This window comes from Amblyomma maculatum, chromosome 8 (assembly GCF_055883805.1).
Source record: "Amblyomma maculatum isolate TAMU_Amacu chromosome 8, ASM5588380v1, whole genome shotgun sequence".
NCBI lineage: Eukaryota > Metazoa > Arthropoda > Arachnida > Ixodida > Ixodidae > Amblyomma > Amblyomma maculatum.
Window position 1 is genome coordinate 123378404 of NC_139351.1, and position 18112 is coordinate 123396515.

The 18112-nt window shown below is 45.1% G+C and overlaps 1 protein-coding gene across 8 annotated transcripts in view; it reads right to left on the reverse strand.

Annotated features, from left to right (window-relative positions):
* The window catches only part of LOC146182437 (uncharacterized), a 40905-nt gene that overhangs the window by 11840 nt on the left and 10953 nt on the right, over window positions 1-18112 (reverse strand). For 7 of the 8 annotated variants that reach the window (XM_084577537.1, XM_084577540.1, XM_084577538.1 and 4 more), the window contains 2 exons: window positions 12600-12779; window positions 5372-5983 (listed from right to left, as the gene is read on the reverse strand). In XM_084577537.1, coding sequence (XP_084433663.1) covers window positions 5372-5983; window positions 12600-12779 — 792 coding nt within the window. The remainder of the gene's footprint in view (window positions 1-5371; window positions 5984-12599; window positions 12780-18112) is intronic. The other variant, XM_084577542.1, reaches the window with a different exon arrangement.

Sequence of the window (18112 nt, forward strand, 5' to 3'; positions counted from 1 at the left end):
TGGCATCATTTCCCATTATGCGGCGGTATGCCAAAGGATATAAGAAGATATTTTTTTATATTCTTGACATAGCTGTCTACAACGCCTACGTTCTGCAAGCCAAGAAATGCGGGAAAAAAGGAAGCTACACTGACTGGAAAATCCGCCTTGCCGAGGAAATCATTGAGGAAACCGCAGCTCTCGGCTACCGCAGACGAGGGGTCCAGACAGCCGGCCCATCTCCCATGCGTCTGGAAGCAGCCGAGTGGGCTCATTTTCCAAGACAGATCCCGCCGAATCCAGTGAAACAAAACCCCTCAAGGCAATGCCAAGTGTGCAAAGTAAAAAAGAAGAAAAGTGAGAGCCGGTGGGAGTGCGAAAAGTGTGGAGTCGCGCTACACATGCCCGAATGCTTCAAGCTTTTTCACACAAAGAAAAACCTGTAAAACTCAACGCTAATGCAGACGGAGCTTGGGATTCTAGATCGAATAAAGTTCTTTTCTTTTTCATGATCTCAGTTTTCGTTTTTCCTCTAACGGCTTGCAACCGAAGCAGGAATGCGAGAGAAGAGCTCCTCAGCACGGAGCGCCGAAAATGGGCGGTACGGGAGGAGGGGCCGCGCGCGCTTCACGCGGCAGCGAATGGGTTAAAGGCCAAGTTGCATCAGGAGCTACTACCAATTTGTGGCATCATTTTGGTAGTGTTTTTCATATTGCTGGTGATTTCAGAGCAGCAACATCTGAGATAGTCATTTTGCCGCAAGAGCTGCATGGGCAAAATGAGCACCAGTACTAGCATTTGTTTTCTGTGCCACCAGCAGTTTGGAACTATGGATAAAAAATAATGTAGGGAGTGCTCTCAACCAGGCAGTCATCATGCTTGGTACGAAGAGCTGGCATATCAAAGGAACCAATTGCAATTTGTTAAGTGGATTGTGCTGCATGAGTCTACTGCAGTGGCTCAGTGGTTATGTGTTGAACTGCTAAACCTGAAGATGTAGCATTGACTCCCTGCTGCACTGGCTTTAAGATGAAGGCAAAAAAGCAAGGTGCCTGTGTGACGTTAATACACAATAAAGAACCCCCAGTGGTCAAAATTTCTGGAGCCCTCCAGTACAGTATCCCTCATGGCCTTAGTCACTTCGCAATGTTAAACACCATAAATTGCATAAATACGAATTCTGTTGGTGTCACATATTTATCATGAAATGCAGACTTTTGCATGATGGTCTTTTCCCACTGTACACAAACACTAATCAGCTTTTGCAGTTAACTGCTTTTTCCAGGTAGAGGCAAAGCTTGCTAATTCGAACTTTATGGGATTATGTAAAGTTTGAATATGAGGAACGAAATGTCAAATGGTCTTGAAAAACTGACAGGGTCAATTGGCAAAAACTGGGCAATGCAATGGTAGCCTGTATTTTAAATGGGAACAGTACAAATGAGCAATTTTTGCATTCTCGTCAATGCTTACTAGAAGCAGTCTTGGGAGTGTCAAAGCAGAACTGCTCGAAATATTAAAGGCCTGTGTAGTGTGATGCAGCAGTGGCAATGTCCCTTCATAAGCAGCCTGAATCGTGTGAGGTTTCACCACACAGTGAGCTGAACAGTACTTGATGCACACACATTTTTAAAGCAGTGGAATAAGTATGTGGCTGGAAGCACAGAAAACACTCGGTACTGTAAATAATCGAAACACCGCACAACTGCAATTGGTTAGCTCGCTAATGTGCTACCAATAGCTGGTATTGCTATGAACTGGTGTGAAGCTCATAAAGCTAAATCAAAAGTAATCATTACCAGGAATAGGACCATCCTTGTAACATCACACTTTGTAACAGGTGCATTTGTAAACTAAGCAACTTGCACTTCTTATTTTTTAGAGCTACAGCTACTCTGAGGTTTGCCTACAGAACCAATCACAACTGGATATGGCTTAACTGGTCTGAAACCCATGGCACCTGTCTGGTGCCATAGAATGGTTGTTTGCCGATTGCCAACAGTGATTTCTCAATATTCCAAATTAAGGGGATCGAAATAAAGGGCAATTGCAAGCGGAAGACGAGGAACAGAAAGTAAGCAGCGGCAGCCACATTCATCAATCCCTATTCTCCTGGATGACAGCTACTGCACAAGTCATGATGCCAGTTCGACTACTTATTCTTCCATGGTTTTACCTCAATCTATCGTCTCCTCATTTTGGAGTTGACATAACCACGTGACTAAGCTGCCCTATCACAAGAGTGTTTCTTCGTTCATGTGCCAAGTCGCAGGCTGCCCAGACATGGTGGCATGTAGTTTGAATTACCCAAGGCAAAACTGACTCTTGTTCAATTCACTTTTATGAAGCTTTGCAAAACGAAATAGTGCAGTCCAAATGAATGGGCTCTCAGCATATACTGTGCATGCATTTCTTGCATGCACTCAATACACAAGAAATGACTGTACCTGATGCATGACTTTAGTATGCACTGCATAGTCATGCATATGTAGCATGAGGACAGTGCACACGAAATGGTTTGGATTGGTTTGCAGGGTTTAACGTCCCAAAGCAACTCAGGCTATGAGAGACATCGTAGTGGAGGGCTCTGGAAATTTCGACCACTTGGGGTCCTTTAACGTGCCCTGACACGCTACAACACACGGGCACCTTGCTTAGCCCTATCGAAAAGCGGCCAACGAGGGCAGGCGATCCCGCATCCTTGGGCACAGTAGTCGAGCGCCGTAACCACTGTGCCACTCCAACAGGGCTCATACGAAATGAGTTAGATATGTCAGCTACACATCTGACTTGCTTCTAACCTCTAATATTAATTGTATGCCATCAACAACTTGTATTATATTTTTGTGTAATTCTGTATCAAATGATTACTTTGCAAAGTGCCTTGGTCGCAGTAATTTGTTTTCTGTATATGATTACCAGTAATAAATTTTTTTGCAAGAAAAAAAGGCTCAGAGTTGAAAACATTTTTGTCAGCTGCACAATGGTGGAATGCCACATTTATTGAGCGGATTCTTCTCAAACAGTCAATTTAAATTTAAACTTCAGGTGATTGAATTTGACGAATAAAATGGAAATCATGCCGCTGCCAGGCAGTACAAGCTTAATGAAAGTCACGTGCGGTACTGGCGAAAGCAGAAGGCAGAGCTAATAAATGCAAGCCCAAGAAGGAAAGCACTGCGGAGACCTAAGAAAGGTAAATTCCCCACTGTTGAAGAAAAACTTGTGCGTTATGTTCGCGAGCATTGGGCCTCCGGGATCGCAGTGTCGTGCGAGATGCTGCAGTTCCAGGCGAGGGAAATTGCACGTGAGGGGAGAAAACGGTCTCACTCCGAATGGAAGAATGAAGAGGCCTCCTTTTGAAGTCTGTGAATGGATACTGGCAGAGTGGGACAGGGTCTCTCCCAACATTGTGGAGCACAGCTTCAAATAAACTAGACTGTCAAATGCGCTTGACGGAACCAGGATGACGCTATTTGGGACGCCAGCGACAATGGTGACGGCCGCGACGATGTCAGCCATGGCTCAGAATCCAGTTTTTCCATCAACGACTCCGACTAGACAAAGTATGTGCACTTAATAAAGGAAAGTGTTTTGCTTGTATATGACGCCTCACATTTTTATATATATATTGTGCGTTATATCCTTTTTGCGAATGGGTTTTTAAGGCATTTACGAAATTTTCGCGTAATTTGCGCACCCCTTTTTGAAGCCTTAATTTATGGGAAAAAAGTGCGCAAATTATGTGAGTAAATACGGTAAATGATAAATGCACATGGCAGTCAAGTGCTGCAAGACTGCATACGCTGCACCTCCACTTCTTGCCTCCACTGCCTCAGGCTTTGTGCTGCACAGTACTGTGAATATTCGCCCATTTCTTCCCCTTCCCTATTTCTTGCTGCACTTTTACTTTCGCTTACTTTTTGAACAGACTGCGCCACCTTCTTTTTATGTTCGTAGACGGCTTTACTTTTTTTTTTTTCCTCTATGCGCTGCATGCTTTCCCTCAAGGCTCCAAGGCCTCCGTAAAGTAGGCTTCTCCTATTTGCTGCTAGGCCCGGTGGTAAAGCCACTTAAAAAAAGACACTGGGTGTTATTTTTCTGTTTTCAAATACACAATTATCTTTTCCTCGTGACTCTAAGCAGTGCACGGGCGGCGATGTCATATGGTGGGAGTCATTGCCGTGGCCAAGTGCACTTTACTTTAACCGATTTTTACCAAAAATGTCTTTACTATAAAGAGGGAAAAATGTACAGTTGTCTATGGGACATGAACTGGGACTTCAGTTTCACTTTACTATATCCGAGTTTACTACAGCGTGGTTCTGCTGTATGTGAGTATTTAAGGTGGTGCCATGACCTTTCTTATAGACACATGCCAAAATACCTGCTTCCGTCCCTCTGCTTTTAATGGTGGAAGTAAACTATGCCAGCACTAGATATAAAAATCTAAGACTCAGTGTCAAAAGCATGCTAGTATGACATCTGCACAAATTATGATCAGTCCCATTCAAAAAAGTACAGAAGCAAAGTAAGAACATGCTTCTCATGAATAGGTAAAGAAACTGAAAAAATGCTGGCCCCAGCATAACCTTAAGGCATATGAGTGCTTGCTTTGCTGATGTGGCAAGATGGTTAGCTAGAAGTGGCTATCACTGCTGCAAAATGGACATGACTCCATTACAACTAAGCTTTAACATGGTTTTATCTTTCATGACTGAAGTGCTATTTTAACTTCATCTGGCAGTTAATACTGAAGCAGCTTTGCACTCTTGTGGAAAAATGCTTGGCAAGGGTCGTATAGTATGCAAAGGCCACGGGACAGAACTGGCACTAATGACCTCAAATCCATTTGAATTAAAATGCATTCCATGTGCCTCTCAAAGGTAAGGCTATTGGTACAATAAACACAATGAGTGTACAGAAAGGAATAGCATAATTAGTACATTTAGGTAAAGTAGTGCATTTAGAAGCATTTACAAGTGGGGCCAAGTTGCACTTCTGGAAGTTTAATCTATATGAGTACAAAGGTACATCACAAGTTCAATGTGAGCCAATCTTGCTTAGTAGCACAAGTCAGACTTCTATGGATGAGCACTCGTGTGTGAACAAAAGTGTACCATGAGATGGCTTTTTAGTGCTCCCATTCATGTGGGTATGAAGATGATTCTGGAAGGTAATTGGTAAATCCTTTCCCGCAATGACATTTATGTGGATGCTTTGTGTGCATACCGACGGTGCCTCCTGAGTGCGGTGCGGTCAGTAAATCTTCTCTCACAGTCATCACACTTATATGGATGCTGCTCACCCGCATGCATACGAATGTGTGTCCTGAATGTGACTTTGTCAGCAAACCTTTTCCCGCAGTCATTACACTTATATGGACGCTCACCCGTATGTATACGAACGTGACTCTTCAGTGTGGGCCTTCCAGCAAAGCTACTCCCGCAGTCATCACACTTATATGGATGCTCGCCCGTGTGGGTACGAAGGTGCACCGTAAGAGTGCCTTTGACTGAAAAGGTCTTTTCGCATTGGTAGCACTTGAATGGACGCTCACCCGTGTGGGTACGAATGTGTGCTACTAAAGTGTTTTTCACGGCGAACTTCATTCCGCAGTGGTCGCACTTGAACGGACGCTCACCCGTGTGGGTACAAAGATGTACCAACAGACTAGAATTGCATGTAAAGCTGTTTTCACACTGGTCACACTTGAATGGACGCTGACTCCTGTGGACGCGAAGGTGTGCCGCAAGATCGCTCTTCAATCTGAAGAATCTCCCACAGTGGTCGCACTGGTAGCAAAGGTGATCAGTCCGGTTCTGGTGCGACTCTAGGTGGCTTGATAGGTACGCCTCTTTACTGGCATTTTCCCCCTGGGAGCATCGTGGGATGGAAACTCTAGGCCAAAGACTTGACTTAGGGTACTGCGAAGGAGTGCTGCTGCCATCCTGCAAGTTTTCCCCAGGAGGCACACCATACTCCCTGTCAGCTATGATCAGGCCTGCATCATGAAAGGTAGAGTACTCAATATAAAGTGGATACACATGTCAGTTCATTTGGTAGAGTGGGCACGAAAATTAAGAGACAATTTTGAATAAAATTTAACATTTTTTTGTCAAGATCAATAAGTTGATTACAGAAAAATGTTCAAAATTTCCCAATTAAAACTGGCATGCAGTTGGAGGGACCGTAATTTAGCCACGGAGGAGAAAGCACGAGCCACCTGTCTCAGCTCACTTAACCCCACATATCGTCTACAGATAGGAGAAGGCAAGGGTATAAAACGTTTATCCCTTTTGAAGTTTTTACTGTTGAAGCTGTTGCAACAGCTCTGTGTATCCATTTCATGTTCCTTGAACTTCAGAGGCCAAGGTCATTAGGCACTTAAATTTTTACAGTGTGATAATTTTGGAATGTCATGGGCTAGTGATTTCAGTGCAGTGAGAGCTATGACAATATTCATTTTCAGTGAGCTACATGGATATGATGAACACTACTCCGCTTTCACAGGTGGCAATAGCCTGGAGCCCTGGATTATGAAAGAAAAAATCAAGGAAGCCAGCATATCACAAGCAGTGATTGTGCAATGCTGACTGAATTCTACTGGTACTGCACACATTATAAATGTTGACCCTTGCATGATATTGGTTTGTTCTCATGTACACAAATACTAATAGCTTCTGTTTTTCTTAAAAAATGAGTACAGTGCGGCATTTCACAGTTTTTTGTCTGCTGAACAAGACCATCATGCTTAAAAATGGCCGAAATGAATGAAAACGGCAGTTTTTAAAAGAAAACGAGCACCATCAGGTACGCCCACCAAGCAAACATCGCTGCTGTCCATAGCTGGCCGGGCCAATCATGGAGTCATTCTCGGAATGCCAGGCCAGCATTGTCACCGCACGAGCAGCACTGCATTCTAGACACTGCGTTATATATGACTACAGTAAAATCCCACTACAACGAAATCGGCGGGGCATACAAAAAATTTCGTTGTCGCGGCATTTCGTTGTCGAGACCTGAGCAAAAAAAAAAAAAAGAATTTATTTCCAGAATTCCTTAAGCTTTGTCTGCTTGCGTTTCAATGCAGCGGCGTCACGCGACTCTCACACTCTGTTAAGAGAGACATCGCAACGTCGTCATCGTGAGAGCCCAAGAACGTTCTAATAACATTGAAGGCATCCATCACCTGCGACGAGGTTGCCAAGGCGGGTGAATCCTGGGCGGAGTCGTCTTCAGCATCGGATGACTGCTCTTCCGGCTCGCCAACACTTTTAATAATGTCCTCATCACTTAGCTCTTCGTAGACAAGCACATCCGCATCAGCGTTGCGGAAATTGTCCAGCTCGATATCACCAGAGACGTTTCCTGCAGCCTGGAGGGATTTCCAGGCCGTACTGATCCCCGGAGTCGACGATGATAGAGCGTCAACTTCTGCAGCTATAGCTGTGCTGGTTGCCTCCTGGTCAGCAAACTCGGCGTGCTGGAAGCAGTTGTAGATAAAGGTGAATCGGGTCATGTTCCATGCAGCAGCCATCATCTGAAGAGCCATGAATGGGTCCACCTCTGTCTCCCTACCAGTTTCGAGGTTCGAGAGAATTCTCTGAATCAGCCTCTCCCGAAGCGCACTTCGCGCTTCGGATGATGCCTGATCCAGCAACTGAATGATAGAAGTGCGGTTCGGTGGGAAAAATCTCACTTCAACGCTTGACAGCTTAACGTGGTCAATGTGGTGGGCACAAACAATTGTTCAAGAGCAAACAAACCTTTCAATTCTGCCTGCTCATGTCGCGGTCAAATGCCGTAAGCCAGTCCGCAAATATGGCACGGGTCATCCACGACCGCCCGTTAGCAACATACTTGACGGGAAGGCTTCTGTTTCCCTTGAAGCAGCACGGTTTGGCCCTTTTGCCAGACCGCCCGTTAGCAACATACTTGACGGGAAGGCTTCTGTTTCCCTTGAAGCAGCACGGTTTGGCCCTTTTGCCAAACTAACGGGGGCACTTGTCCGCTCTATGCATGTTTGTGCACAGCAGCACAGTCACCCTTTTCTTGCTGTGCTTGCCACCCTGGCAACGCTGTCCTTTAAAATCTAGCAACCTCGCCGGCAGCATCTCATAAAAGAGGCCCGTCTCGTCCGCATTGTAAATATCGAATGGCACGTAGCAGCTCATAATATCAGCCACGTTGTCTACCACCCATTCCGATGTGCCGCCAGTGTCCGCAGAACTTGCTTCACTACACAAAACTTTTTCCATGATGTTGTGCCTCGCTTTGAAGCGATTGAGCCAACCTGTGCTGGCCTTAAAGTCATCCAGGCCTAGCAAACAGGCATAACTGAGGGCCTTTTGCTGAACAATGCTTCTGCTAAGTAGGATGTTCTTGGCTTGCATTTCGACAAACCAGGCGTAAACAGCCTTATCAAGCTCCTTGTATGTTGGCTGCGTCACCTTCTTGTGTTGAGTTGAAGTGCCCGACGCAAGTGCCTTGCCGATGCTTTCTTTATTCTTCAGTATCGTTGACAACGAATTCGGCGCGATGCCAAAATGTGCGGCAATATTTGCCTTCTTTCCGCTCTCTGCTTTGGCGATAATATGCGCTTTTTCTTCTAGCAAAAGAAACTTCCGCTTCTTCGCTGGCGGTGACATCCTAGGAAGTTAGCAGCGACTAGCAGAGACGAGACAAGACCACACTGAACGATGCACTCACGAACGAAAAGGACACACAAAGAAGAAAAATGGAGATGCAGAGTGGGCCTCTTGCAGCGCTTTTCATCTCGCCCAGCGTTTTTCTTTCTTTTTTTTCTCCGACAGGGCACGAAGCTCCGCCCACCAGTCCTCAGTCTGCCTGAAATGCGCTCGTTTCCTCAGATGATGCCCCTAAAGAAGCTAGCAGATTACATCATATTTACAAGCTGGAGCATTTTACACGCGATTTTGAGCAGCCCATCTTCGCTTGGAGACCGCGAACAATTGCCAGCCAACACCACTCGCACGTGATCATGATGTGCTTTCCTACCTAGGAGCACGGTGGTCGCGAGCACCGTGACCGCGAGCTGCATCAATCAAAGAAGCCCAGCAAAGGCAAGGGCGGACTTGGTTTTTTTTTACACAGAGAACGGAGTTAGCCAATGAGCGGGGCGTGACGTCACTTCAATAATCACGTGGACATCTGAAGGGAAAAAAAAAAAAAAAAAGCAAATGAGCGGTGCACGCAAGGAGGACGTGCAGTATGAATGCGACCCCCCCCCCCCTCTTTCTAGGTGTGCAATGCAAAAAAATAAACAGCGGGAACGAGAAAGTCGCTCTCCAGCACCAACCTTCTGAAGAAAGACAAGACACAAGGGCCACTCACCCACGAGAATTACCAAAAAAATTTGTAAAAGCGAAGATCTGCTCGCAAAGTACTTCGCTTTTGAGGAAATCTTAATACATTAAGTCCTATGGGGGTTTCACGGGAAATGCAAAATACTTCGTTGTGGCGAAAATTTCATTGAAAAGGCGTTTGTTGTACCGGGATTCAACTGTGGAGATCGTTTTTAGACTGAAAGTTTTTTTTTTTCGTCATGAAATAGACATGAGTGGACATCGTTGTCGCAAACTATCCGGCTTTGCACAGCCGTGAAAGTGAAGCGATTCAGTCAGACGAACTAGCTTAATTGGCTCTTTGTGCATTGTTGCCATTGCAGGCAATGGTAATAAGGGAATGCTTGGCCTTGTCATCGAGGTAGTCTAGAGCGTGTGATTGGACGGAAAAATGGAGCGTGAGCACCATCTGCCGAGGCGGATGGTGCTCAAAGGTTGGAGGTAGGGGGCAGTGCATTCTCGTTCCGCTAGTTTTTTTTCTTCTGCGAGTTCCATCTCGCGGTCTTTGCTACCGTCGTTAACAATGGAAACAAAAACTCAATGTTATTGCTTCGCGCAGCGCAAGCATTCTTCGGTGGTATAAGCATGACCTGCGTGTCACAGTACGTCGTGTAGTGGCATGGACATGACAAAAGCACGACTGGCCGGGATATTCTAAGTGGAGGGCTATAGTGGTTGCGGCTTAGCATGGTCCTCTTTTGCGGGGCACCACTGTGCACCCGGTGACCACCTTGAGTGAGTTGCATGCTTCCTGGCAGCGTGCACGCCTACCGCATCAGCACCAGCCAGTGCACCTGCACTGGCAGCCGGGCCCACCGTATCAGATCGCGCAGGCGCCTGGGCAAGAACGGCACATGGAGGCTATCACAGTAGCGGATTGTGCTATGCTGTAACTCCCTATTATCGACATATAAACGAAACACTGGAAGCGTCGAAGATCATAATTTGTAAAGCTGATTTTTCACAGAAAAAAGTTTTTTTTTTCAAGTTCATGGATTTTTCGGACGGCAAGCAGGCAGCCCATGGCATTTTGGCACAATGCTAAAGTCTGCTGCGGACGGCGCCTACGTAGTAGAACGCACGGAACAGAGGAGTGAGCCAGAATAAGATAATGCTCTAAGATAAGCTTTAAGGTACTGCACCTGGTCCACATAGACAGCAAAAAGTGGGACAGGGGAAGCAGAGGGGGAGGGGGCCAGTCCAGAGTTAGCTCGAGAATCCACAGAAGAGGCTCAGGAAACCAGTTTGAGAACCCATGAATGATGATGTGGAATTCCTTACACCAACTAAATAATTTATAATTGCCTTTTTTCTCGCACAGTTTCGATTTCAGCCATCAACTGATGTCTGTATTTGAAATTTCAATTATTACTTCTGGTCATCTGATGAGAAGAGAGGAGTCGCTGGAGAAAGATTTAATGTTGGGAAAGGTTGAGGGTCGCCGGAGAAGAGGTAGGCAGCGAATGCGATGGTTAGATGGCATCCTCGAGGCACTGCAGATGAAGTTATGTGATGTTAGGAAGATAGTGAGAGACCGAAAAGCGTGGCGTGACATGGTCCATAGGGTCACGAAGAGTCGGACACGACTGAATAACTGAACTGAACTGAACAGCTTACGTTGTGTAACAGTTGCGGAAAAAGCACACAGCAAACAAGTTGATGCGTCGCCTTCAGTTCTGGTTTTGTTAAGTAGTGTTAGTGACCCTTTGACGCAGATTTAAAGCAAAAACAAGTGAGAACCCAGTCTTATAGCAACAATATCAGGATTGCCCAACTGGCACAGTTTGATACAACTGGCACAGCAGTTCCACAAATGAATATGCTACATACGCAGCAACCGCCATACAGACGTGGTAATTTCAATTCCAAATAGCATTTTTGGCTTAATTAAATACGACTCATGATTGTTTGACTCAAGCTAGGCCTAAAAGGCTGGTCAGTCAGTGCAGTAGTGCACAGAAAAGGCAATCTCTAAAGAGGTGCAATCTTGAGCATGTAGGTCCGCTTCCACCTCAATATATGCTGATGTTCTCTGACCAAGGCAGAACTGGGCAGCAGAGTGGCTACCCTGCTCTCCTGCTCCTGCTCTCAGAACTGATGACATATTGCGCATCTGGCACGAAAAGAACACTAAAAAGTCTAGCTTGCGATATGTATTTTTATTAGTCTATTTCCTGAAAACTGTGGCAATGGTGGTGACAGCCACCCCGCCACATTTAAATAAAATAAAAGTGGCGGCGGCAGCCGTAGTGGGTGTCACCGCAGGAGCGATGAAAGTCGTCTACTGTACGCATTGGTGTAAAAAAAAAAGTAACGTGTCTTAGATTTGAAACACAAAGGTCTCTCGGAGGTCGCATCATGGCCGGACTCAAGCAGCAACGGCACGCGCTTTTGAAAGAGCGCGCTGCCACCGCTAGAGCCAGCCATAGTTGTTTAGTTAGCACACCCGGTGTATTGCAAAACCTAATAAAGTCAGCGTCTGTTGTCAGTTGGCAGCAGCACTATATGGTGCACTAGACAGGTGTCTAATTTTTTTTTTCTCCTTCCATGCTCACGGAACATCGTCTGCATGCAGACTCATTGCGTACCGATCCACTCCACTGACTGTCTTGCTCGCAGCTACATGCACGCTGTGACGTATGGTCCCGCGATAGAAGCACGGCTGCACTAAATGGCCCGTCCTGGGTGGGGCGGAGCTCTGTCGCTGCCCCACTTCTGTCAGATGTAGGAGAGACAGAGGCGATAGAGGAGGGAAAAACTGGCTGCGAGAATGAGACCTGAAGGATGTGTGATGGCTTGCAGCAAATTACAACTTGCAGAAGTGTGCAGCTAGCAGTGCCTGCTATTGAATATGCATCCAACACGGGCTCAAGGCTGCACAAAAACAAAATGGCAGTGCGGCAATTTTTCATAGCTTTTGACTGCGATTGAGAGAAAAAGTCCGGAATATTGACCGGGCAAGTTTCAAAAAGCCAAAATTTTGGTCCGCATTATACATTGACTCTATGGAGCGCGTGACAGTGCCATGGCAGAGTCTAAATAATCAGGCATATCCAGAAAACTGGGCATCCGAAAAATTGGTCGGAGAGTGCATTTTAATCATCTTTTTCATTACGCCTGATGTTTTGCGCAGTATGTAAGAAAATAATTGATTTTTTCCTCAAGTTTGTTGCATGCAAGTTTTTTAAGCTGATCGTCATTTTCCCATCTCATGTCTACAACCAAAAAAGCAAGCATGGAAAGTGTACGCACTTCTTCCTTTGGTCAAAAGCTGCATTGACTGGTAAACAGCCTTTGCACTTTTCACAGTCTGTGCACTTTGGGACACCATCTCGATGGTACACTGTGATGACGTCGACGTCACTCTGAGAGCACACATTGTGGACTGGGCGGCCATAAGCAGGTCACACTGCGTGGCTGCATCCTCCCCTCCTGCGCAGGAAAATTCGAGGATGATATAAAGGAGAATGAGGAATGGCAGCCCGGAACAGAAAATACTTTGCATACACTATGTTATAACAAGCACTAAAGGCAGACTAACAGCATGACCAAATATGGCCTGCGCGAGTAGGAGACATCGAGTTTACACACTAAATCTGGTCACGAGTCACGTCCCCTGCAAATGCAAGGTTTCTGCAACAAATGGTGCATGAGCTGCACTAGTATATAAGACATACCTGTTCATTCAATCATTTACAAAAAAGCTCTCAGTATTCTTTTGTTGAAGACTGCAATGAAAATAAATGTGCACGCCTGCTGCCTTAAGAGATCTGGTGAGCGAGCCCTCCATAGTAATATTATTAATCTTTACTACCAGATTTTAATTACATTTTCAGTTCCAGGCCTGTCTATGCCAGGAATGGCTTGAGCAACTAGGCCTATAATATCGCTGAAACATTGAAAAAACGAGCGGAGACAAACATTATCTAACAAAATGACATTCAAGAGATCACAAAGACATACTGACAGCTGAAGAAAATGTTGCACATTGAGTTGGTCAAAACGCATAAGGAGCAAGTAACCACATTTCTAGGTCAAAATGGATTAAATGCAGAATAGAGCCATTGAATTCCTGGGAAGTATATCGCAAGACAAGATTAGGAAACAGACAAGAATCGCACCAACTGCATGGTCGAAAAATGCAAAGGGCTAGAGAAAAAAAGCCCAAACTAAATGCACGGAAAGTACACAATGAACAACACAGAGGAATGAAAACAATAATCAGAGAAAACATTTTACGATATTAAAATATATTTGAGCCCCGCAGTGATAGTGCAGGGTCACTCAGCTACTGTGCCCAAGGATGTGGTATGGAATCCCAGCTGCAGCGGCGCACCCGTATGCTGTGCGATGTCAGTGCATGTTAAAGAACCCTAGCCGGAGCCCTCCGGCTCCCGGAGCCCTCCACTACGACATCTCTAATAGCCTGAGTCGCTTTGGGACGCTAAACCCTATGAACCAAACCAAACCAAATATATTTCATGATATTAATAAAATTATTACTTGTACCATAACCGCACTTTTTGTTCTTTAATGGGTACTCTTGAAATTTTGCAGCAAACAGTTTTCTTTTTCTTTTTTTTTTTTGCTCTTGACAAACTGCCTTCGTACCTCCTAGTTCTCCAGCTCATACCCCTCAACAACATGCAACCAGAATTTTGCATTGCAGCTCTGTCTCTGCAGGCAGTGTCATGCTGAGCAGGAACAATTGCACAACGCATGCAAAGCCAAACCAAAGTAATGCCAATGAAACTGACACTGACTTGCAATAACATGGCTAGACTGGGTGTGGCCAAATGTGATTTCATCCCTAAGATATGTTTTAAACAGCTTATTCTTGGCATTTTTGCACAACTTTTTTTCTTTTTCGAATATATTTACTGGCACAACAAATGATAATAGTAATTTGCGTTTAGGAAGCTTGTGCAGAGATTGTACTGTGGAACTTATCTGGCAAGGACCAGCCAGTAATTTTGAAAGCGTCTTCCTTTCTGTGGGACCTGCTGTGGAACTGCAGTACCTGGTGCATGAATTTCATAGTGACTATCAAATGCTGCTAGAGGTCACCACACTATCATAATCGTGAGTACAGGAAAGGATAAAATCTGTTCTAGGTTGTTCCACCTTCATGCTGGTCACACGATAACTCCCTGCGTTGTTGCTGCCTGGTGGCCTGACGATGACGTGACATGTCACATCTCACAGTGAAGTAATACTGACAAACCTGAATATATTAAACTAGAAACTGACCATGAAATGGTCTGACACAGCAATAATTGAATGAATAAGAAATGGCTACAGATAAGTGTACATCAACACGTAACCCAAGTAGGGATCCGCCTTTCCTTGCAAATGCCGGAGGCAGCGAAACGCCTTTCTGGCCCTCACATATATTCCACCGCCATATTTCTCCTCTCAGCCACCTTGGAGTGACAGAACGCAGAGAAGAGGCGCTCGTGAATGCTTGAACAAGCCACTGGCAACCTTGCCTTCCTCCTCTGACCAGTGGGCACATGGCAGAAAGTTGAAAGATCGACCAGCTGCGGTCACAACAAGAGCCACTTCAGCCCAGGTCCAGCATGCGACGAAAGGAAGCCAGCACATATAGTGGCAGATTTCAAAAAACAGTTTGCCTGCGGGCTTATTCCTGAGTGAGTTTTTCAGTCTTATTATAACCTTGGACATCCAAACGACCACAAACAATGTCAGATGCACAGGGGCAAACTTGCCCCTGTGTATATGCAAAAAGACTGCTCCTCCCTCCACGGCTCAAAAATGAAAAGACTGCAGCGGCCGTCTATGCATAACCCAGGAATGGAACTCCACAACCTCAATACCCTCGCTCTATAGCCCCTTTCACATCCCGAATGCCACACTCCTTACCATCCCTCCCTGCAACATACTTAAGGTAAGCTGCAAACCAGATGGCTCCTTGCGACCCCTGAAGAAGCCGAATGAGCTCCAAAACATTGTCACTCACTCAAATAGAAAGGTTTGGCTGGGGATGCCTCATAGTTTACTATTCTCTTTGCAATGCGTCAATAAAAACTACTTGGTAATTATATTTATTTATCACAGTACCCAAAGCGCAATAATCTGGCATTCCAGAGAGTAGGTGGGGGAGGGGGTTAAAGAAAAGAAAGAAGCATGGCATGTGCAGGTGGAAAGAAAAAACACATTTGATTGGGCACAATAACAGATTCATAAATGTTTGTCACAATGGTGAAGAAATAGCACCATTGGCTATGCTGTATTATTGCCACCCCTTCTGGCAACTTGTTCCAGCAGAAAACCGTTTTCAGAAAGACATTTTAAGATCAGTTCTTTCTGCACTTGTATTCTTTACCTTGCATGAATGATCTCTTCGGAACAACACATAGTCGGGGTTAAATATGTATTTAGCCCGGTCAATGCCTGTTCTTGATTGGAGAATATTTTGAAACAAATTTAGATGACGAATTTCTTGTGTTTTTGTGGTGTGTCCAAACCTAAGTTTCCTTTGCACTTGAAACACTAAAGTATCCGTAATAATTATTGAACCATATACAGCAGTTCTTTAGTTTTTAGAGGAAAATGTCTTGTGTTGCGTCGCAGGAAGCCCAAAACTTGACAGGCTTTGGCATAATGTGCTCAACTCTGCAAAAGCAACGTGCCTTGGCATCCACGAGGTTTGCTCTCCTGACAGGCAGAGGCGACCCAGCGACAATGGCTAACGAAAGTTCACGCACTGCCAGGGCATCTAGATAAGTTTCTCATTGGCAAGTGCAACATTCATGCACAGCGTGAGCCTTTCGGACACGCTATCCAGGGTCCAAAGCAGGCAGTGCACTTATTGGGACATTCCATGCATTGATGCTGGCTCTCTCGAACTTAAGTATAAGAGCATGCAAGAGCTGCTGCTTCATCTTCTGCTTCCTGCTACTATCGGCTGTGTGTCGTCTATCACATCCTATGTACAACACATTAAACCATAGGCACAGTACTGCCATGCACAGCGCAGCATGTGAACCTGTTTTGCATAACGGACATTGAATGGCATTGTTGTCCAAAAGCAAACTTGATGCAACTTGAGCCTTCTCGTCAGTTTGCTGCCGTATAGGAACTTTTACTGTGAAAGTCTAAGCATTATAAGTCAAAGTCTGAGCACTTCCAGGCAATGTTAAAACCGATTCTAAGCTTTTCTGCAGCAACCCCTAACAATCAAGTGATTTGCCTGGCCTGCAGGCTGTGGAAAACTAGCTCCTTCCACTTGAAAGTGCTCACAAATTTGATGTGATAGGTATCAGCATACTTACTGAAAACACCGTACACCACCACTTATTTGCCAACGCTGAAGCGCCCTAGAACACTAAGTGGTGTCATGTCTCCTGACCATGTTTTAAATAAAGGCCTCTAAGTGTGTCTCACTCACAAATCTAGCCGCAACAAATTTACAGTCCCCTCTTTATTCTATATTCTCTTCCCAGATAGGTAAGCAATTGCTAGATCAGGTATTGCCAATACTTTCAGCTTCGTTGATACTGCAATTTTCAAAAGATTTGGAGGCCCCAAGTGTCCCAAACTCCACCTCTTCCTCCCTAACAGGGTGCAAAAACATCAACATAAGACGCAAGACCTTCTTCAAAAAAAAAAAAAGCTTGGATTCAGTTAACAATGACCGACTGCATCATGAGCAACTGGTGCATTATCAGCAGTTCCAGCATAATTAGTTTTAAAATAAAGCTGATGAAAAAAAAAGTTGGGGATTGAGGCATGGATAAATTCGGTTATGGGGGAAACCAGAATGCAGTTAAAGACCACCTGGAAACTCCCTGCAATAACTTCGACAGCACACTACTTCAGGAAGTTCGCTCACATTATTCTCATCTGCACACCCAGTGGCAACAATTATTACTATATACTAAAGCTTATTGTATATTCATGCCACCGTGTTTGCCAAACGGGAGCTTGTAACCGTGATGTAGCCTGAAAAAGTGACAAAAAAGCGTCAGTTCACCCAACTCGAGGGCATTTAATCGATTCGACTCCCGATCATAGCTTGTGATCAGCGGACGCGGCACATACGAGTGCGAGCGAGTGATAACTTAGTGCCTAACAGGGTTTGGTTTAGCGTGACTGGGCCTAGATCTCTCACGTGGGAACGTCGAGATCTTGTGTCTTCGCCGCCTCGAGAACTTGTTGGATGGCACAGAGTTGGTCGCTGAGGCTAGAGATGCGCCGAGCAGTGGATAACACTAGCACCTAGGCAAGCCTTGATTTCTTTTCGCTAGCATTTTGATTATGTTTCAGTAGCTGCACCGGGTAGCATTCAGCAGAGCACCCATCTATCAAAAACGCACCCTACAAGGTAGTCAAAAGTTTGATTTAATCCAAGTAGCAGACCCCCACTTTCATATACAGTTAAAATTTGCGAATTAAAAAGTTAAGACCAGTCATCTAAGCTGTATCACTCATTCACCGCTATGCCAGTGTCCTTCAATGTTGAACGATTCTGGCAATACGCATTGTTGCTCAGTCTGATGTGAAAACTTCCGAGTGTGGGGTTGAATTTGGCAAAGCTGCCAAAATTAACCCATAAGGAAACTATTACCGCACATATCCAGCCTGTTACGCCTGCCGAGGCCAAGGCAGCGCGTGAAGTGAAGCTTGTCCAGCGCATACAGCACCCAATTACAAAACAATGACGTTATTGTCAGTACTACGTCAATTCCCGATTACATTTTGAGCTGAAACACTAATGAGCTTTCCAAAGCACGTTGAAAACT